This window comes from Apodemus sylvaticus, chromosome 11, assembly GCF_947179515.1.
Source record: "Apodemus sylvaticus chromosome 11, mApoSyl1.1, whole genome shotgun sequence".
NCBI classification, from domain to species: Eukaryota; Metazoa; Chordata; class Mammalia; order Rodentia; family Muridae; genus Apodemus; species Apodemus sylvaticus.
The window spans coordinates 107,601,855-107,625,022 of record NC_067482.1 but is presented as its reverse complement, the minus strand read 5'-3'; the positions used below and the strand labels follow the sequence as shown (position 1 = coordinate 107,625,022).

Genomic DNA, 23,168 nt, shown 5'->3' with positions numbered 1-23,168 from the left:
TCAATGTCTAGAATGCACAAATTAAGCTAAGCCTTCCAAAAAGAATCCTTGACTTATATGACACTAAAGCTAAGGGCTCAGGTATTGAAATGCAATGGTGCAGAATTACCACCTGGCCCTCCACAGCCAAACTCTAAAACCCCCAAAGTCTTCTAGTCAAAGGAACAGCTTTTCCCTCATGGACTATGATCATTCAGAGATGAACTTTAATTAAATCCAGGCAATGAAACTGTGTATTAAATGTAGTGTGTTAAGTCCAAGCCTTCTTCCTTCCAAATCAGAGCATGCTCACAACTTCCTAATGCTTCCTGTTAGGTCTACATATTAGCAGCGATGTAAATGATATCACTTTTCAACCTTAGCAGTGAATTTCTTCACTTTTTAGGGCTTTCTGTCCTACCTTTAATGTTCTTTTAATGTAGTTTTTCCTGTGTGATATATCATATTTATCTCCATAGCAATCCATCACTATTTCCTTTAATTTAAGCTACACAGAGACTGATTATCCACAACAGCCTTTCCCTCCTGTGCTTCCTCTAACAGTATATTCTTTATATGCAAACACAAATAATGTGCACGACAGCCAGCTGCGTCTTTTTATTCCATCCTCCTGGCTGTCAAACGGAAGTTGTTCAAATCCAAAAGGTCCAAATTGCCACGTCTCTAGTAAGTACAGTGACTACAAGATCTGATAAGGAACTGCACACCGAGCTAAACTTGGATCCGATGAACCAAAAGCATCGAACAACAGTTTCAACTCATTGCTTTGAAATTTCTCTATCATCTCCTTTTCTTTTCTGGGCTCAATCTTCTATTCCACCAGCAAACTTGACATATAGACAATTACCTGTTTTGTAGCTCTGGTTTCTATTGCTTTACAGACTAGTTTTGATTTTACTATGTATTTTCTCAATCACATTTTAAATTCCAATTGTGATAAAAAAAAAACTTTTACAAAATGCTATTAAAAATGCTCTGAGGAATCTGGGGTATCTGCTCAGCAGTTATGAGCACTGGCTACTCTTCCAGAGAACCTGGGATCAATTCCCAGCATGAACGTGGCAGCCTCCAACCGACTGTATCTCCAGTTCCTACATCTCTGTCTAGACTCTACAGGCACCAGGCATACACAAGGTACATGAACACATATGCAGGCAAAACATCCACACACATAAAAATAAATGACCAAAATGAAAAAAAAAAGGCTACTTTGACTATTATTAAATGCCTATATAGAAGGCATTTAAGTGGTGACAGTTCTAATTCTATAAACTGCTTAAATATACTAAGAGCATGCCTGCAGAACTAGAATCACGTGGCAATCACTTGATTTCCAAAAAAACAAAAACAAACTCTGAAGAGTGTAAGGAATGAAAAGGTATGTGTCTTGGGTGAAAAAACCCTAGATTTTTAAGTAAGACTTTGTTCCTGAGTCTTCTCCACACCACTAGCCCTTCCTATATTTTATCAATACGATTTTTATTTTAATTTTTGTTATTATTTTATATGTTTGGGTATTCTGTCTGCATATATATCTGCACCATGTGTGTGAAGTGTCCTCAGAAGCCAGTAGAGGGCATTGGATCCCCTAAATTTAGAAGTTACAGATGGTTGGGAGCTGCCATGCAGGTGCTGCGAATTGATCCCAGCTACTCTAGAAGAGCAGTCATTGTTCTGTCCACTGAGACATCATTACAACCCCTGCTTCTGCTTTTTTTAAATGCCATATCTTCTAAAACAGGGCCAGGCATTTGTCTTATGTACTCTTATAAAGAGAAAAGAAATAAGGATAAAAAATTACAGATAATCTAAACATTATTTCTACATTCCTTTATAGCAATTACTCTCAAAGCATGGTCTCAAGAGGCTGTGTGGCACAGTGGTAGAGTACTTGTTTGCTATGCCATAGCCCCATGTATGGTACTGGAACCAGCAACAGCATCTCATTGGGATGTAAATTCTCAGGCTGTGGCACAGATCTACAAATCAGAGAATGTGAACAGGGCCCAGCACTTTGGAATCAAGCATGATGTGCTAGGAATGAGGTCAAGTTCAATCAGCATGACCAAGTATGAACACAACTGTGGGTTCAAGGCCCAGAACCCCTATGAAACTCCATGAGCAGGTGATTCTGACACATGCTAAACTATAAAAACCATGCCCTTAAACTATTCAATGTGATATGATTAAGTGTGTACTGTTTAAGATATTTAATACTCTTTAAGCATTTATTAATTTGCCACAGGCAAATGTAAAAGATACAAAAAGAAAAAAAAAACACTACTCAATTGCTGAAAATATCTTTAATATTATTTAATATCCAAATTTAGAGCAATAGATGATAAACCTTAAAACTGTCTTTCAATTGTACTATATAATGTAAACCACTCAATTATTTTTTATTTGAATGAAAGAAAGCACTCTACACATAATTAATACAATTAAACACTTAATTTCAAATCTGAGATAATGTGATAGAAAAATAATGGGAACAGTGTAATGAAATTAATCATAGGGGTCTGGGAAGAAGCCACAGCCACTCTGAAGGAAGGACTGCTTAAAGGTAACCGCTAAGCAGGAGCAGCCACGTGTGACAGGTAAAGGTGACAAGGACAGCTTTGCCAAGGTAAACAGAGGTAAGAGAGTGAGAAAACTGGAAACCTGGATCTGAGGAAGAGCAAAATAAAGTGAAAGAATTGAATGTTTGTTCTGCCTTTAAAGTGTAACATCATAAAGACTTAGAAGGAGGAATTATGGTCTCTGCAAGCCCTGACCTCAGGGTGTACTGAAGCCAGGCAAGGATATTACACAGAATTTCAAGCGTCATGAAAACAATATTCTGAGACAAAGATGCAGACATTGGGAGCTAAGCCCTAAGATAGACAGCTTGGCAGGTAGAAGCGCTTGCTAACCAGTCTGAAATCCACACAGTCAAAGGAAAGCAGCAGCTCCAACAGACTGTCCTTAGATCACCACCACCACACACCCACACACACAGAGACAGATAAATGTAAAAATACATCTACAGGATGCAATGATATATTATCATAATATATAGATCATTTTCAGTTTTAAAATGTTATTATCAAACTGATCTGAGTTACTGTAGTCAAATCAATAACCTAAAATAAAAATGCAAAAGTCACAATTTACTAAGCCTGTATTATGTCAGAAACTTTCACATACAATAGAAGAGAGGACAAGGAAGCAGGTCTTAATGTGAGACAGCCATGAGATTATATTAAGGATTTCTGATCCCTGAGGATAGGGATATGTGTGTATATGTGTGTGTATGTGTATGTACGTGTGTGTGTTTGTGTGTGTGTGAGTTTGTGTGTGTTTATGTGTGTATGCATGTACGTGTGTGTATGTGTGTGTTTGTGTGAGTGTGTGTGTGTGTGTGTGTTTGTGTGTGTGTATTCTTTTGCCTGCTTTTAGGGACAGTATTATTATAATAATAAAAATCCAATGACTAAACAAAATATATTGCTGCTGCTGTCTGCTGATAGAGTAATCCCAGAAATCATGAATTTAAGGCAATAGGTTGGCTATAGAACAGACACTGACTCTAAGACTACAAACAAACTACGAACATGAGCAATTTTGATTCAGTATTTACTCAGTATATGGAGAAGCAAAGGAGACTAAGCGCTCTGGTGAGTCTGACAGGTCGACTGGTCATGTGATCCTGTTTTCAACATGAGACCTCTGCCACTCACTGCATTCTCTCAGCATTTACTCACAAGCACTCTCAACCCTAACAAACTCTCAAGCTCCTAAGGTTCTTGACTGAGGTTCTGAGAACTTCAGTCCTTCCTCATTTTATTCCGCACGACTCCCCCAATTAGCTTAAATGTTAAAATATATCTAGTTCATCAACTGATAAATAGATAAGGGAGACATGATATATTGATAGAATACTAGCATGTGGTGGTAGAATAAAGTATTGGCATCAGCCAAGGCTTCTAATTTTTTCTACTCACAATTCATTTTCTATCAAAACATTTTTATATAATTCTAAGTGTACAGATGCATAAGATGCATATTGAAAACAATAATAAAATTATTTAAAAGATTCTTTGGTGCATATATATATATATATATATATATATATATATATGTATATGCACATATACAAATGTGTTCATTTATTGATGGAAGTTTGCATACAAAGATGGACATGGTTTTTTGTTGATGCTTATTTTTACATAGGGAATTAAATCTTGGCTACTGCAGGATGCAGAGATTAAACTTCTTCAGGGAGAGGTGGTCTTTGATTTATAATGACCAATGCTGAGGATGCCACTTCACATAATACATGATAAAACATGATGTAAGGATGTTTTGGGCCATCTTAGAAATGGTTGGAAATTCTGTTCTACCCCAAGCCATAGTAATTTTTCATGAAATTCAGAAAAGCTACTCGTGATGCCTATTTCCTGTTGAGGAAGGGTGGGTAAGACAGGGTCTTACCCCCCCCCCCAGCTCTTCACAAGCACACTGCACACCTGGTTCTGCCTCCACCTCCCAAGTGTGCACCAAGACTCACCAACAAACAGCAATTTTGAAATCAAACATTCTAACACAATAATATCCCAAATGCTCATTAATACTCATTTGTACTTAAATGCTAAAAAAACGATGGTAGAAAAATACTAAAAGTGTTTGTTACCATAATTAAACCATCCTGTTTCTATAAAAGTCGAAACTTCAAGGTTTCGTAAAAGCACTGAATTTAATAATTGCATACGATAGTTTCAATCCTGAGCTGAGGTATGTCAGGCCACCGGTGAGCCCACAGGGTGTGAGGGACTGTAGAAGACGTTGCAAATCTTGTGCTTCCAAATGCAGACTGCAATGAAGTGACAGGGCACCACAGTGCAAGCAAGACCACAGACACACAATAAACTCATCACGTGTTTGCTTTTGAATCATCAGGGATTTTGTTGCTGTATATTCAGGGTCTTCTGCTTTGGCCAAATTTACTGCAACCCCCATATTGAAGTTACATAATTATCCACAGTTATGCACAGATATGTTGTGAATGATGCTTTAAAATGGTATGCAAATGAAAGAAGATTAATGCAAAATAACATAGACAATTCCATTTGTATGAAATTACCAATAGACAGAAACATAAAGAAAGATTTATGACCACATACATTCAGAGAAAACTAATATTGAAAGATGACAGTTAATGGTATACATTTCTTTTGGAGCTTCAAACTGTGGTTTATTTGTCCAGATTCAATAGAGATTCATTTTTAAATTTACTCTATCAACAAGGCATCTTAGAGACTGATGGTTAAAAATATCCAATTCAAATTTTCTAAAACAAACACTTATTTCTGTTGTGGAGGAAAGGATCTCAAAGAACACATTCTCATCTTCTCATCAGGTAAGATGCAGAGCAAAGACTTTCCTGACCTAAAATGAGAGCTCTGGTTGAGGACATGGAGCTTTGGTTGCCTTGAGTTTTAACGGTGTGTCAATTTTCACCTTTCTGGAACTAAAGAATATGGAGGCAAAGGTGCTGTTTCCTCCTGGAAGTCTTTGGACGGCACCCTGTCTGTGTAGACAGGTCCATAGTGTGTAGACTGGTGACTATCTCCTTTATTTCTCTCCTCAGCTTCATTCACAGTTACCTAGAGCACACACAATGTCTCTGTTTTATTCACAGCCATAGTTCTTACCAAGCAGTATCATTTTTTGCTGTTGTTTTGTTTTACGGATTTCTGATCCAAGGAAAGCCTTTACCCTAGAGCTACAGCAAGCCTATGACCAATATTTGAGAGGGGGAGGGGAAGAGGGAGGAAAAAAGGGAGGGAGAGGGAGACACAAGATTCATATGTGAATGGATGAATAGGTAAAAGGTGCATTTCAGGGAAAAGACTGACTAATTCTTAAAAGGATTTATTCAGAAGCAAACCATGTGAGCATATCTCATGTAATGAACAAAATCAGAATACAATCATCTAGGACTCTGGGCAAACAGAGGTCTCATATTATTCCTGTCTTAAGAGAAAAAAAATCCTGAAAGTATGACTACAGAAACTTAAATGTAACCAGTGACAGGGTACTAAATATGTTAATATCATAAACACATAAACCGTAAATGATCAGAAGTTAGGAACAATTAAGGGAAACAATTAAAATAGAATTGTATCATATTTCTTGAATTTGGTTGGTTCTCAAACATTAAATTCAGATGTTGCTTTTACTCATAAGCTCTGAAAAAGCAAATAATATTTTCTACATACTGTTCACCATAAATCTTAACTTACCATTCAAATTTAATCTAAACACAAACATAACCCTAAAACCTCTGCCAGGCCCACAAATACTCAAGACAAACACAATCTGATTTCCAGGACAGCAGTTTTAACTTTACAAGTACAATATTTATACTGAGGAGATAAATTATGTAAATCATAATGGCTTACGCTTGTATCATATCTAAGCCTGCACTTTTGCATTCTCCAAGATTTCTACACATTTACCCATAGCTCAGTTGGTCTACTGAAACAATTTTACAGTTCAGACAGTTGGATATTGATTAAGATTTAAGATCTGTTTGGGAAAAGCTTTAAACAATATCATTCACATTACTTACTTAGCACTTGATCACAGTGTCTATACAACAAACTCGAATTTAAAATTCATTCATAAATTCAGCCTCTATTGAAGCCACTATACCATTCACCTTCTTTCCATGCTGCCTTAAAATATTAAATTCAAACATCAAATTCATATTTAAATTAGATCAGTCTTAACTAATATTAGTTGACAACACAATTAGCCAAAAGAATAGTGGTAATCTTTCCAGACAGAAATATTAAAATCCTTTTAAATGTATAAAATCTTTATTGCAAGTGTTTGTTTTGATGCAGGGCCTCAAATAGCCAGGGTAGTCTTGAACTCACTGTATAGCTGAAGGTAATCTTAAATTAGGTTATCCTGTGAATGAGGGTAACCTGTTCTACCTCTCAGCATGGAATCTGCAGGTCTATGTCACCATAAAAGGTCTATACAGTGCCTCTACCATACCTGGCTAAAGTTCTTCCAGGACTTTAAAACCTAGTTCAGAGCAGTACATAAATATACTAGCAACTCTACTAAAGGAACAATTGTGATAAGGAAAGGACAAGATTAAGAAACTAGGGAACACTAAGCCTGGTACCAAACAGGTAAAGACTATCAGAGAAAAGTGAATGCAGACAGGTAAGCTGCCCTACACTCAAAAGAGGCTCTGGCTACACAGCTGAGGAGGTTGCCCAACGAAGAGCAACGACACTGTCAGAAGATTTTCTTTGAAGTCTCCAACCCCAAGAAGACTGTCCTGTAGAGAAACTGAAGGCGACCTGAGCAGCAAGGTAACACGCCAAGAAAGGGCTCTGAGCAGGGATAAAAATGCACCACCAACCAACCCCAGCCCTCCAGCTCCAGCCACTACAACTCAGGGTTCAAAAGACATTCAAAGGGGAAGCAGCTGCAAAGGACGTGAAATGAAAACACTGTATTTAATGTCCGAACGGTGAGAGCTGGATGTTAGCACAGAATCCGCACTTCTACAGTGGGGACTTTTGGGGGGAAAAGAGCACGTTTTCAGTTCACAGAAAGGCCTAGGACCTTAAACAAACTGTGCCGAACCCATTAACCTAAGAGATAAGGTTAAACTTGGGCCCATACTTAAGCCTTCAGTGTAGTGCAAATGTGCCTTAAAGTATCCCACTAGCAAAGGATTCCACAGGGCCTTCACATCCTATCTGACAGGGCACACAGCTATTCTGTATTTCACGAAGGCCTCAATTATTCTAAGAAGGTAATATCACACATGGAAGGATTTGGGCCACAAACACATAAATGGGTCATGAACTAAGATGCACTAAGGTTCGCACTGTTTACTTCTTGAAGGAGCTATTCAAGAACACATTCTTGAGCCAGAGATGGAACTAAATGGATGCAAAGGAAGAGGGAAGGAGGAGGAAAGAAGGAAGAGAGGGGAGCAGGAGGGAAGAGAAGGAAGAGGCAGAGGGAAGGAGGAGCATACATTTACCAGGTCCTTTAGCCACTCCTTGGATAAACCATAAAAAGCTGTAAGAGAAAGCATGCAGGGCTATTGCTACACATAGACAGTTGTGTGCACACTTAGCATGCACAAAGCCCCAAGTATGGAGTAAAGGGCCAACAAAAGGAGGGAAAGGCTCTAGAAGGGAAGGGAAGAACAGAGGCCTGGGGGATATAAACACACACATGCCAACCTTACAAAAGCAGTGGCCATGTGCACACACTACCAGGCCTTCCCGGAACCAGAACCGGAACCGGAATGGAACCACACACCCCCCTCCCGAGCATCTTGTACCATTGTACCTACTTAGGTGAGCAGACCTACAGTTCAACTGCTCCAGGACCTGCAAAGAAAAGGATCACAGAACCTGGGATGCCAGTGTTGTGACAAGAAGCAGACTCTTCTGAATAGCACCAAAAAAAAAAAAAGAGCTAAAATTGCCCAACAAAATGCAAGGCAACAGGAGCTGAGTGGCTTATCCTGGCTGATTACTGTTCTAAGACTCTCATCGACGGAGGTGAAATACAAAGAAAGTGTGTGCTGGTTTTTACAGAAAACATATGGGAACTTACCTGGGGAAATTTACTCTCTCTTAACTAAACAAGGACTCTTTTCAGGTATTTTGAGTTGAAATTGAGAAGGACATTCTTAATTGTAGAAAATATGGAGGAAAAAGTCAGCGACTAGTGAATATATTGCACTGGTATTCTCCTTCATACCTGGCATGAGGGTTAGCTTTTGTCAGCTTGACACACACTAGTCACTGGGGAAGAATGAACTGAATGACTCCTATCAGTTTGGTTTGTAGGCATGTCTATGTGACAGCTTCTTGGGGGCTGAGCTACATGGAAGGCCCAGACCACAGCAGGCAGTGCCATCTGTAGGCAGGTGGTCCTGGGAGGTATGAGAAAGGTAACTGAACATGGGCCTGGGAGCAAGCAGCAAGTGTCGTTCTGCTGAGGTTCCCATCTCTGTTCCTGCTGGAGCTCCTGCTCTGACATCGTCAGTGATGGACAGTGATCTGGAATGTGTAAGCCAAGGAAGGCCTTCCCCCACAAGTGCCCACAAGCGATGTTTAACACAATAGAAAGCAAGCCAGGAGCATGGGTATCTGGCAGCAGCTAGAACAGTACTTTACATACAGAGACCTGGTGGATGGGTCAAGCAAATAGAGAGGGCAGCCTAGAAAAGATAATGGGGATTCCAGGCTCCCTGGGAAAAATAAGTGGCAGAGAGCACAGGAAGAGAACAAATTAACGTATTCCCAGGCAAGAGAGGGCCAGGGCCAAGGCATAGAATAGAAAGGAACGCCAATTTCGTGAGTCTTCCTAGATGAGCGGCATCTCTCTGTCCCCTGACATGAGACCAGCAACAAGCCAACCTAACACCTCCTTCAGCGACCAGGGCCTCTGGCAGGATAATCGAGTTTACTCCAACTCACCATGATCATCTTAAAGTCTCCTGAAGACCTTGCTCTTAAAATGAAGGGCACACAATGAGTTTCCTGAGCGTCCTTCAGGCACTCACTAATATGCTAGAACTCCGAAGGCCACACATATACACAGCAGAATACAGAGTCTCAAGCAGACTGCCTGAGTGTGAGTCTCTGTTCCCCTACCACCAGCGATCAGACCTCAGGCTAAATTGCCCTTGCCTCAGTTTCCTGCCTATAACAGACAAGAAACCGTCTTTTCTCTGATGAACCTATCCCTAAGTATAAAATGTACTTCAGCTATAACTCTAGTTACTATTTTGTAATTAATGATAGTATCTTTCCAGCATGAGTATTTATATGAACAAACTACCTTTTGGTAAATGTTTTTGTGGGAAGTACAGCTATTCTGAATACCCCCTTTTACAGTACTTCAACCCCTATGCCACAGACAGACAACTATTAATCAAGCTAGAATCTCCTACTTAGCTTGATGCAGCTTCAGGAGTCTGCTGATGAGGATTACACAAAGGATGAGTTAGTTGATCATGGCCCAAGAATTACCAATGCTTCATTACTTCACCATTATGTCTTTGCCACAGAGTTCAATCTAGTTTGTGTACTGTACCTTTAAAAATATGGTCCCAGGAACAGGGAGTATGTTTCAGTTGATGGACACTTGGAAAATGCATGACTATATAATGAACTCTGGGTTTGATTCCCCAGTACTAAAAATAAATGTTAAAAAAAATCCATAGAATCCCAATTGGTAGAAGATTTACCAAGATCTTTACAAAAGAGCCTATAACTGGTTTGGGACTACCGAACCCTTGACTTGCAGCTCTAAGGGGCCCCCAATTCACCAACATCTCAGTGACATTTATGCTGTTGTTCCCTGTGGGAAGCAATGGAAAACTTCAGATAAACTGAGATAGGTCCCTTTTCATTATTCTTTAACAACTTTATACATGCGTTATATTGAATTTTAGTCATTTTAACCCCATTATCATCTCCCAACACTGAGCCCCCTCATTCTCACTTCTCCCATTTTCATATCCTTCTTCCTTTTCTTTCCTTTCCTCTCTTTTTTTCTTTGTCTTTTTTTTTCTGTAACCAACTCAATTTAATTAAGGTTGCTTGCAGGGGCATGAGTTAGTGGTTATTTATTGAAGCATGGGCAATTTGGCAATGGCTATAATTATGAGAAGAATGATTCTTCCTCTTCTAGCAACCATTAACTGCCAACAGCTCATCACGAGGCCGCACAAGCCCCTTCCCCACATGTACAACAGTGTGAATTCAGGAGCACAATGGCATTGCCATCGCCAGAAGGCAGCAAAGATTGGTCCCTATAAACATGACACCTGATTTAACAACAGGAGTGATCCAAAGTGCGGTACCAGTACTGGAAACACATTACTGTGGTGACAAGGTGGAATGGAAAGAAAAGGAGCCATTTAATGAAGCAAAATCAGAAAAGTAATGCCAGAAAAGTAATTTAGGCAAAGAGCAGAGAAGAATGGGAGAAAGTAACTTCCTCACATGCTCCATAGCCTGCTGGGCTTCACCTCTGGATAATCCTCTCTCCTCACCACACTAGGCCAGTCCCCCCCACCACCTGTGGCAGCTCCTAAGGGCCTCAGCTGAGACATGTTTCAGCTCCCACAGGATTCTTGAAGCCAGGACTCACGCTGCATGTTGAATGTGTACTCCCGACCAGAGCCTAGCCAGGTTACAATAAGAGCCCTCCCTACTCTATCTTCAGGCAAGTCTTACAGTTTGGCTTAAACCCCAAAGGTTCTTACATGCAACAACAGACATGAATCTCAAATGAAACCACCACACTTACAAATACACACTGTATGATTTACATTTGTATCACATCCGGAAAAAGACTAAACTACAGGGGTGAGAAAAATATTGCCAATAACAGGCAGGAGAATAGACGTTATTTTCTCTATCACATAGGGGTACTTTCAAGGTGTGTTGTTTAATTTACAAACAAGAACACTATATTGAACAGTGCATAGTGCTCACTAGGTAGCTCTTCTGTGGCTTGATGAATTCTTTGCTTTCCCAACTCCACACAGTTCTGACACCAGTGAGAGCCTTGATGTGCCCTTGGTCAGTTACCCTGTTCCAGGAATCCTGTTTATAATTAGTTCAAATCTTATTTTCAGTGTGAATACTTTTTCTTTGCTTCACTTTGAGCTTTCTTGACAGATTTCTTTTCTATTATCACTTCTTTTGACCTGTCACATGAGTTTATCAAAGACAAGGGGACAACATAACTACATGCCTGTCTGCTCATAAACCAAAAGAAAGAACTAACACCACTAATACAGTGAATCATAACTCATTAACATGACTTCTGATATAATTAGACTCTACTGATAGGGAACTGGTGTTAATTAACCATGGCAAGTAAAAGCCAAAGTCATGTAAAAGAAGAAACAATTATACTTAAAGTAATTTTAAAATGAATGAACTGAATCACCACAGATTTAAGAAATAGAACTTGAGTACCTTCCTACATCTTATAATAATCAAAGAAGTGGGGAGGTTCCTGAAGACGCAATTCCATCTAGATTAATAGATGAGAAGAAATTTGTCCTACAATTCCAACTCTGATACCAGTAACAAAATTATGGGTACTATTATATTTTTATGACATTCCTTTTACAAAGTCAGTAATATTTTTTCATTGGTTGAATGGACCAAGAGAGAATAATATTAGACAATACTTGTAGAAATTCAACCAGACACTATCATACAAATATACACAGCGACTGCAACTGGTACTATTCTCTAATGTGCTCACAGAATCCTCGTAGCCACCCACAAGGCAAGTAGCATTATAATCACCTGTATGTATAGCAGAATGCCAGAGAATAAGGAAGTCCAATAATTCATCTACAGATAGGTCAACAGTAAGCAATAAAGCCAGGATTTGAACTCAAAAAGCAACTTTACAAATCAAGCTGTTCAAAATGCTATTTCTCTCTGCTTTCTGTACAAAATAAACACAGTCATCAGGAAGGGTACCCAGTACTGATCCCTAGATGTTGCACAGATATCACTTAGTGATGTTCAACACCACACACAGTTTGCTCTCCTGGGACATCAAGTACAACAAACAATGACCCATTGAGTTAGAAAAACCATTCCAAGATACTAAGGGTGGCAGGAGAACAGAGTGAAAAAAATTCAAAATAAGTCCATTATTTTATTCTATGGAAAACTGACATAAATACAAGAAGATCACTAAAAAAATTTGCTTTGTAAGACTAGAAAAAGTCTTGTATTTATCATTAATGTGTCTAAGAAGAGTGCTGTTACAACAAGGTATGGAGCATCAACAAATTCCACTGACATTTTCAATACCTCTGACCCTGAAAGTTAATCATACTGCTTGCAGAGGTCTGATCTCACAAGAATTCCATAAGGAGCAGGAACGTGAGGGCCTAATAAGGATGTGTGATACAGGAGCAAAGGGATTAGTTAACTAAAATAAGTGGATTCCTCTCTAAATATAATCCGCTCATAAGGACATTTAGAACATTTGTATCTCATTAGGGGTATTAAGTGAGGAAAAGAGTCTCAGTACCAAACAATCCTAATTATAATTCATCTTAGGAAATAAAGTGAGTTTTCGTAACTGAAATGGAAAATGTATGGCAGGAAACATCTTTAATATAATAACAGAACTGTCACCAAACTCAGACACTAAAGCAAACACGGCAGGCTAAAGGAACACAATGAAAACTAACTAACTGCTCTCAGAATGACAATGGCTTTTCATGTTTCTCAAAACATGCTTCCTCTGTCATCATAACAACCCAAAGCAGAAGTAAGATGACTGAGAAAAAGAGACTCAGTTTGTAAGCAGCAGGAGACATAATAACGGTTTACTCTAACACATCTTCCATGAAGGTGACACAAGAAGTAAAATCAAGGCAGTTAATAAGGCAACTTCACCATCAGTGGGCTTCCATGTGGGGAAAACTCTGTCTACTTTGCCATCTCACCAGAAAGGAGAGCTTGCCAACCAAGTATTGCAACAATAAATAAATAAATAAATAAATAAATAAATAAATAAATAAATTCTATAGAAATGGAATGCATGGTGTGACTTCTTGTTGTTAGATGTTCAAAGACAATTTTACTAAAATTGAAAAGAGAAACTTGAAAGCAGGTAAGCTGTAAACCTCAGCAGCGGTCACAGAATTGAACAGGGAAGGGTTTGAGTTAAGCCAACATGGAGGTCAGCCACCTGGCAGATAACAGCTACAGGGCAGACACAAAAGCTTTAAAGAAAAGGAGACCTAAAGGACTAGAGAAAGCATATTTAGCTCTGGCCAGCAACCTAAAGACAGAAGAGAAGGAGGAATATATATGTTCCGTTTTGAGTCAGAATTCACAATGGCAGGCAGACCCAGCATAAGCTGATGGTAGCTCTGTAGCTTCTGCATCGAGGATGCGAATTCCAGGAAGGGAACGTAAGATAATAAAACAGTAGGTCAGAGGTGATGCCCAGTGTTGGGTATCCATCACAGCTTCGGCCTCTTACTGTGGTAAGAGTCTCCCTCAGAAGGTAGGGCTGTCTCATTGCCTTTTTGAGCTCCACAGCCTTATTGCAAGCAGTTAATTTTCTAAATTTCAGATAGGAAGTAATCACTACCCTCTCCTAGCATAGTTCCTCTCAGGAAGCACTGGAGAAAACTTGGTCCAGTGCCTACTCTCAAGGCTGTTCATCTCCATGACTAAAATCACGAGGCATCTCTCTCTTTGTTGAGAGCTAGGGCTTTCATGCTCCTAGTCTACAACATGCCCCCAGGAAAGACAGGGCAGGCATAGGCATCAGTGTTTTCACATTAGGTACAAGTATTTGCCTTGATTATTTTTAAGTATCTATTTGAAAACTGTGAAGGGGTTGTTCTGTGGAAGTAAAAGAGACAGTTGCATCATTATCCAGCGGTGGCTAAGAAAACACTTTACCATTACATAACAGAAAGATCAGAGGACAGGGAACTATTTTCCTACTGTAAGACTCAACCCAGCTTTTAAAAAGCTGAATTTCTCAGCCAACAAAAGCAATCAGAACAATAGTCTATGTTATCATTAATTTTACACTTTCCAGTATGGCCCACTCCTCTCTGTAGTAAGTCTTTGCTATGGGGAATTAGGGTTGAGGGAAGAATATAGGGATTTAGATCAGTCAATGAATTTTGCATGATGTATGTATATATGTACGTATGTACGTATGTATGTATGTATGTATGTATGTATGTATGTATGTATTCGATAAATGAACTGTCCTTTCTTGATTAGGCAACTTTTCCTTTCCTTGAAAAATAGTGTCAATCCTGTTCCTATTCCTACCTGCCCCTGGTCCACCTACAAATTCTGTTTTCCCTTTCCAGAAGATCCATGTACCCACGCCCACCACAGTCCTCTCTCCTTGTTACTTACCCTCTCTGGGTTTTTGACTTGCAGTATGATTATCCTTAACAACTAATATCCACTTACAAGTGAGTATATATCATGCTTGCCTTTCTGGGTCTGTGTTGCCTTGCTAAGGATCATGGTATTTTTGGTTGGTTGGTTGGTTGGTTGGTTGGTTTGTAGTCTAATCTATTTGTCTGAAAATTTCACATTGTCATTTTTTAACATCTGAGTAATACTCCATTGTTTAAGTGTATATTTCCTTTATCCATTCTTTGGTTGAGGAAAATCTAGGTTGTTTCCAGAGTCTGACTATTATGAATAAAGCAGCTATAAACATAGTTGAGCAAGTGTCTTTGTGGTAAGATGGAGTGTCTTTGGGTATATGCCCAGGAGTGGTATAGCTGTGTCTTAAAGTAAATCAATTCCAAATTTTCTGAGAAACATCCATATTGACTTCCAAAGTAGCTGTACAAGTTTGCACTCTGACCAAGAATGGAAGAGTGTTCCCCAGGCACCATGCTTGCCTCCTGATGCCATACGCACTACCACACTGGTCATGGACTCTAACCCTCTAAAACTATGAACCTCAAAAAAATGTTGCAAGTTACCTGGGTCATGGTATTTTAACACACGAATATAAAAGTGACTAAGACAATGATGAAATCCTATTACCTTAAAAGCCAGAGAGTAAAAAGCTTCTGAGCCTATCAGACACCCTCCTATGTCATACAGACAGCATCTACCCTAAGCATGGAAACAAGTATGAATGTAAATGTATGAAGTCTTTCTTAATTTTAAGCTGAACTATATAGCACATACCCCCTACAGAACACAATCATCTTCTCTTCCTGTGCCCTGTAGCTTGTTCTTTCCATTGAAGCATCTGTTCTGACACTTAATGCCTTTACCTCAGGCATTCAAATATTACCAGGTCTAAATCAGGACCTATCTCAGGAAAACCCCAAGACTTGAATCACCCTTCACAGGATTCATCCACTGTCTAGACCAATTTTCAACCTCCCTGAGGCCTTTAACTAACTTAAGGAAGATGCAATGCTCAATAAAGATCCACAGAAAGAGTGGTGCCAAAGTGGAGACAGAGTATAATTGATATAATCAATGTTGACTAATTTTTGTAGGGTGGGGATTCCAAAGCAATGTAGGTGGAATAAGTTAGCAAAAGAAGTGGGAAAACTGCAGGAAGATAGAAAAGAGGAAAAGAGGGCTCCACGTTTGACAGAAGTTTCTCCACTCCAAAGATGTTTGAAGAAAAACTGTAACTGCTAATCCTAGCCTTTAAAAAAAATACTTCTGACATCATTGCAGTATTAGAAACATTTGGGAGTATGAACCATCAGCTGACAGTTACAGGAATCCTGGAAGGGGAAACAATGGTCAAGGAAGGCCAGACAGCAGTAGTTATAAACCTCTGCTCAGTCCCAAAGCTTCCTCCAAGCCATGCAAGCCACTCCCAGTAAGAGGTGGATGGGAATGCTGTTCCTCACTTCCCCAGGTGATGATGCTAAGGAGGGGCATGAACACAGCTCTGCTGCAGAGAACATTTGAGTTCCTTGTTTTCTCACCTTTTGAAGTAAGACACGTCATGGGTTTCATTCCCAAGGGCCTGAGATTTATAGAAGCCAGTAAAGACATGATTTACAAGTCTAACTACAGAAAATGCTAGTATAAAAACAAAAACTTTCCAATTTTCCTTATGCCATGACTTGGTCCTTCTGTAATATAGGAAATGGGGTTGAGGAAAATGTTGTGGTAAAAAAAAATAGAACAGGTCACTTCAAGATTAGGAATCTTTCAAAAAAGATAGCACCCTCACTCAAAAATTGCATTTATTTTATTTTATGTGAATGGGTGCTTTGCTTACATAGATATATGTGCACCACGAGTGCCTGTTACAGACAGTTGTGAGCCACCCTGGGTGCTGGAAATCAAACCCCAGATTACTCCTCTTCCAGAGGAACAGTGTCTTTAACCACTGAACCATCTCCAGCCCTGTGCTCCAAGTTTGTGACAATGAAGGTTTGAAAAAACAATACACCAACTCTCAAAGCACGTAAGTAAAGAAAATAGATAAACTACCAAACCAGTATTCCATGCTGTCAATGAGTCAACAAGTACATCCCACAGAAACTAACAGTGTTTAATAAAAGTTCCTTTTATCAATAATATTCTCATGTTACTTAAAAATTCCACAAAAATCAGCTCTTTAAAGGAATCTTTTTTATAATTGAAGCCTTTCAACTTAAACGCTTATGCTAGCTAGACTGAGTATTTATAGATACTCAAAATAGTACACCTTCAATTCAGACGTCTAAGAAAGCAAAGAATGGTAGATGTTTCAACAACAAAATCATGCTTCCACAGAATGTCTGTTGCAAGAGAATATATCTGTAAAATCACATGTGAGAAATGTTTATATGTCAGAAATATAACTAACTCATAAATACACAAAACACAATCTGACATTAGAAATAGAGCATCTGTAAATTCAATATCCATTATCTGCCTTTCTGGCTCTCCATGGATGTCAAAAACAACATGACTGATAAGCATCCTTTTCACTGACTGTAGTGCATGCCCACAATTGCCGGCTAGATTAGTAAGTACCCATTGTGGCTAGCATGGCAATAGATGTTCAGGTCAGCCTGTTCGGCGGATGGCAAGAAACCATGGACTCTGATATCAGAAAGTTAGACTTTCAACAATATGGCACACAACAGAGAACTTCCTGACCAGCACAAAACATCGTGGTTGGAGAAATGGAGCATGATTAAAATAAAAGAAACAATACGGGAGAGTTCATCATCTAGTGCCATTTCTATCTTTAGTATAGATTTTAAGATCTAATCTACTCTAAGTCTCTCAAAACAATAACTATTATTCCCATGAGGTAATAATCAACTTAAACTCAGAAAATTCAAGTTCAAGTGTACTGTATGCTGAGACGGTAGTCACAGAGAGCACAGTGGCACTGAATGAGTTCTCACATACTTTACATTCTATGGCCATCTGAAACCATGCATGAATGAAAACATACATGGTGTCATAAGCACATCACAATCTTTCCTAGATAGCAAAGTAGTGAAGTATTAATAACTATTATATGTCATTAAAAATATCCCCTGGCTCTTCTGAAGAGAACAGTATTCTCTAGCTCAGTGTAAGGAATCTGTTCAGTAGCCATGTTACAAAATTCCAAAAGCTAAGTTAATGCTAAAATGCTTATCAACCATGTGGGTTCCAGAGCCCACATTATGAAAAAAAAATACAAAAAAGCTGAACCCCAAGAGGAGAAATTCTCTGTTATCGGGTATCCTACTGAAAAGTCTTGAGAAACTGTGAGTTCTTGCCATCTCAGAAAGCAGGATGACTTAAACACCTATCATTACAATGGCCAAAACAAGGGTACCACTCCTTGTCTACCGGGGTGGTAGACGAAAATCCATGCTGAGCCTCGGGAAAGGAAGCTGAGCTGGACTCTCCCACCAAAGAAACAACTACCTCCACAAGGCAAGTATGGGCATTCCAAGGGGAGGAAGAGGTCCACCTCCCGATTTTCATCTGGCCTTGCTCCCATGTATCAAGTTAATGTTTTAGCTCAGTGAAAGTAATTACCAGCCAGGCTCTGCAATCCATCATTCACCCTGGGCATTCCTGCTGATTCTTTCTTTGGTCTCTAGGACCCAAGAATCTCTTCTGTTGATCTGTAAGTGCAAAGGAAAGATTTGGTTGTTACTAGTTTCTTGCTATTCTAAATTTCTGCCAAGTAATTAGAATAGAAAATGAACTATTTTCAAGTTTTTTAATTGAAGCTATGGGGGTTAGAGTAGTCATAGCCTCTAACAAAAATAAGATTAAAATCATACATCTTTGATGCCCCCCCCCCACACACACACCTCTTCCAAGTAGAATGGACAAATGTAATCTGACTCTAGACAGTGAGCTCAGGGACTTGATCCAAATCACCCTCCTTCTAATTTAGGTCATTTGGCAAGAATACATTAGTAAATTAGCAAACTGCATATAAATTTACAAAAGGTATTCCTATATCCTCATATCATCCAAAAGAAAAGCATTATTGGAATCCTCACTGCATAGACAATGAGTGGAAAGTTCAGAGGTTAGATGCACTATCCCCAGGAACACATTTCACAGGTTACAAAACAAATTTACCCACTCAAAACATTAGGCTTCTATACATATTTCCAAGTAACTATAATACAGGACAGCTTACATGAGTTCTAACCAGGAGTAATATCCATAATTGATTAGCTCTTTGGCGTTCATCACACAGTAGGCATTGTTTATTTTACACACTCCACTAAACTACAGACGTGACAAAGGCATTCTAAAATTCCCCCTCAATGCTGCCTACCATGTAAGTCTGTTTCCTTTACATAAGTATACTGATTAGCAATATAAATACAAGTAAATATAATAAATTTATACATACATAGGTATGTATATAATATATAAAAGACCTATGTCGTAATTATCACAGCAATGGTAAGTTAAAATACATCAGTTTAAAACATTCTGTCCTTGGTGATCAGAAACCCTATGGATATAGGATCTGTGGCTATATACACTACCAATCTAAACATCAAATGGCTGTGTGTGACAGCTAGCTTGTTCAGACAATGCTTCATTTGACAATGGACCATGAGAACACGGTGGTCCCACAGATTGACATGAAGCAATGTTTATAAGATGATCTAATGTACACATAGTTGAAAAAGAAAAAAAAAAAGAAACTGAAGGACAAGAAAACAAAGGCCTTATTGTTGGAGCAAAATATTGATGGTAAATTATCTGCTTACAAATAAATCTATGATTAAAAAGAAGAAGAAGAGAGAAACCAGAAAAACTACTACAGACACATTTGTGCCTGAGGAGGAGGCAGTCCTCAGAAGGGCTTGAGAGACGGTGCTACGCAAATGGGCATCTCCATCTTGTCACACCCACGGACGACTTTCCAGGATGACAAGATATGATCCTGACATTGTTTAGACTTCAGCTCTTATATTAGTTTTTAATCAGAAAAAGGTTTTAAATGAAAAATGTCTTGACAACAGTCAAATAATCTTGTACAATGTATCCATATATTAATCTAAGTATAAGATTCAAACATTTAAAAATAAGTTTTATAAAATGCAAAGATTCAGTAACTTGATTAATTACTAAAGAACTACCCAGTACTCCCAGAGCTCCCAGGAACTAAACCACCAACCAAAGAGTACACATGGAGGGGCCCAGGGCTACAGATGCATATGTAGCTGAGGATGGCTTGTTGGACACCAAAGGGAGAAGAGCCCTTGGTCCTGAGAAGGCGAGATGCCCTAGTATAGGGGAATGATAGGACAGGGAAGATGAAGTGTGTGGCTTGGTAAGCAGGGGGAGGGAGGAAGGATTAGGGAGTTTTGGGGGAAAGCAGAACCAGGAATGGGGACAACATTTGAAATGTAAATAAAGAATACAACTAATTAAAAAACCGAACTAAGTGCAGAGGGCTTACAAAGTCTACAGTAGTTTGTTATAATGCCCCAGGTCCTCAAAGTCACACACCATTCACTCACCAACTCACCCACGGCTTTAGGTTTGTAAACTCCACTCATAGAAGTGCACCCTATGTATGCTTGATTTTCAGCATTTCTACTGTGTTCTTTTTGTATCTTTTCTGTGTTCAGATGTTTTTAAATATAAAAATATCAGTTCCGGTTGACTACAATATGCAGAACAGAAATACGCTGTATAGTCTTGTGACTTAGGAGCAAGATAATGTATCACATAACCTTAAGGAACAGGCCACACCATCTAGGACTGTGAAGACTATTCAGTGATGTTCACATAACAATTCAATCTAAATGTCCTGGCATGTTCCTGAGGTTTAGCGACATGAGAGCACAAATAACACCACACCTCTCTTTGTCATTGAATGAAACCAAGGCACCAGGATCTACAAACAGAACAAGCAACATCTTCTTTGGTGTATAAAAATTAACTTCATCACACATACTATTTTTCTTATTTCCACTCTGTATAATTATACACAACCTGAAAGGTGTGCTAAAAAGGAAGAAGTCAGCCGTAATCCCAGAAATGAGAGCTGCTGAGATCTGCTTTTCCTCCTAGCCATTTCCTCTGACAGACTATTCAAAATACTTCCCTTCCCACAGAAAGCTGGAATACTATCGTAATGGACGGTAATAAGATAGATAACACAGACTAGAAGAAATGGATTTCGTTGCACTTACAGCATTGGTTCAAACTCCTAACTAAAGAAACAAGGCAAACTGGAGGATCTATGTATTAAACTCCTTTGGAAAACTAAGAAAGGAGGCAACCTAACTACTCAAGTGTGACACCCATAAAACAAGAATAAATAAGAATCTACAGTGAGTACAGAGAGGTACCCCCTGTTGGAATTGGTTTTGTTCCTCAAAACCAGTTTTTTACTTTCTATTTTAGCATTGAAACTATAAACTCTTAATTATTTTATCAATGAGAAACTTAGCTCAGTCCCAAAAGTGGGGGTGGGCATAAAAAGTCCTCTTTTCTTCTCAAAATTACTGTCAGAGAACACTAAGGAAATACTACCTAAGTGTAGCACGTACGCCTTTTCCCCCTTCTTGCACAGCTATGTAGCCTTAGCCCTCTAGTACATGAAACAAATAACTTACAAGGAAGGTCAAGTGCAGCGTGATCAGCTCTGCACATGTGAAAATGGACTTCAACGGAACCAGCGGCCTGCAGTGATAGGAGCCCCTGGGACACAAATGTGTTTTAAACATTTTCATTGATCATGTATGTATGTCAAATGTACCTGTTTAAAACACACTCATATAGAAAAAAATGCTTTTTGTACTACTTACCACTGAGTAAACAAACACAAGTTTTAAATAATTTTCAGTGCAACAGACCTGGAATTTTATTCACCCCAGCCTAGTGATTTTAAATGTCCTGTGACCCTCATAAGTGCTGCCAACATCAACATCTGGTACCTGCACAAAGAAAACAGATTCTAAAGGATTCTTCAGAACCCCTTCAATTTCATCATATGCTTAATATGTTTCTAAGATTTTTTCTCTTCTTTCTGATACAGCAAAACATAAGTACTTTTTTTAAAAAGTAAGAAACTGTTCTAAGAGATAGCTGTATGTTGAAAAAATAAGTATCTGAAATCGAGTTGTTGCTTATTTCTTCACCCCTCTAAAGAGTTTATAAACAGGGATCTTAAAAAAAATAAAAAATTAAAAATAAACAGGGATCTTTAATCTGATTAAACTTCTGAGTAGGACCACCCCCCTACAAATACATGAATATGAAGAAGAGACACTGAAACCCAAAGCATAGCCTCTACGCATGTATTTCTTCTTCCTCTTGTATTTTCTAGCACAAGGATTATTTTATGACCATACCATTCAAAGATTGTAAGAAAAATGATCATGTCACTGTGCAGGACTATGACATACACTGTTTTCCAAAGCTATACACTAACAAACTGTGTTAGGAATCTCAAAAGAATCCAATAATTATTAACTAAACAAAAATACTTAATATAGAAGTTCAAACTGACTTCCAAAAAGTAAATCTTGCTATAGGGGAAATCAACTACATATCAAAAAGAAGTGACCTGAAGAACATTTTTTTAAGCTAAATTACTCTAAGATGCCTTCTTTGGTTTAAAAAACTGGAGGAAAGTGTGGGAAGTAGGAAAACTACTTCCCGATTGCACATCATCTGAAATGAAAGAATCATCCCATACTGTGTACTTTCAAGACATTTGCCTGGAAGTTCATGTCTATGGAAACCCCCTCCCTATCTGTGCTTCTGGATCAAGTCTGAATTATCACTGTGTAAGTAAATCAGCCCATAAAAGTTTTCCTCTGTTTCAATATCATCAACTACTAATACACAAGACATACAATGGGGAGTTCACAGCTAATGCATCATTTTCTTTTCTCAAGCACTCATGCCACACCACATACCTGCTTAATATCCAAAATAAAACAGTTGTCTTCTGCATTAGAGATTTTTCTCAAGGAAAAAAAAAAGCATAGACATCACTCATATCTTAGCCAAAGTACTCAAGGAGACCCAGCATTGGGGCCTGTTAGAGTGCAAATATATTAGCTGTGACTTTGGCAAGTGCCTGTCATGTTGAATACCATGAGGAAGAGAGAGAGTAATTATTGCCGAGAA

At 38.7% G+C, this 23,168-nt stretch overlaps 1 protein-coding gene across 17 annotated transcripts in view; it reads right to left on the bottom strand.

Annotated features, from left to right (window-relative positions):
- The window catches only part of LOC127696398 (uncharacterized), an 837,478-nt gene that overhangs the window by 102,633 nt on the left and 711,677 nt on the right, over positions 1-23,168 (bottom strand). Inside the window, exon 2 of one of the 17 annotated variants that reach the window (XM_052199094.1) lies at positions 18,582-18,670. The exons of the other annotated variants lie outside the window; for them this stretch is intronic. Coding sequence (XP_052055054.1) covers positions 18,582-18,618 — 37 coding nt within the window. The 5' untranslated portion in view covers positions 18,619-18,670. The remainder of the gene's footprint in view (positions 1-18,581; positions 18,671-23,168) is intronic. 17 annotated transcript variants of the gene reach the window in all.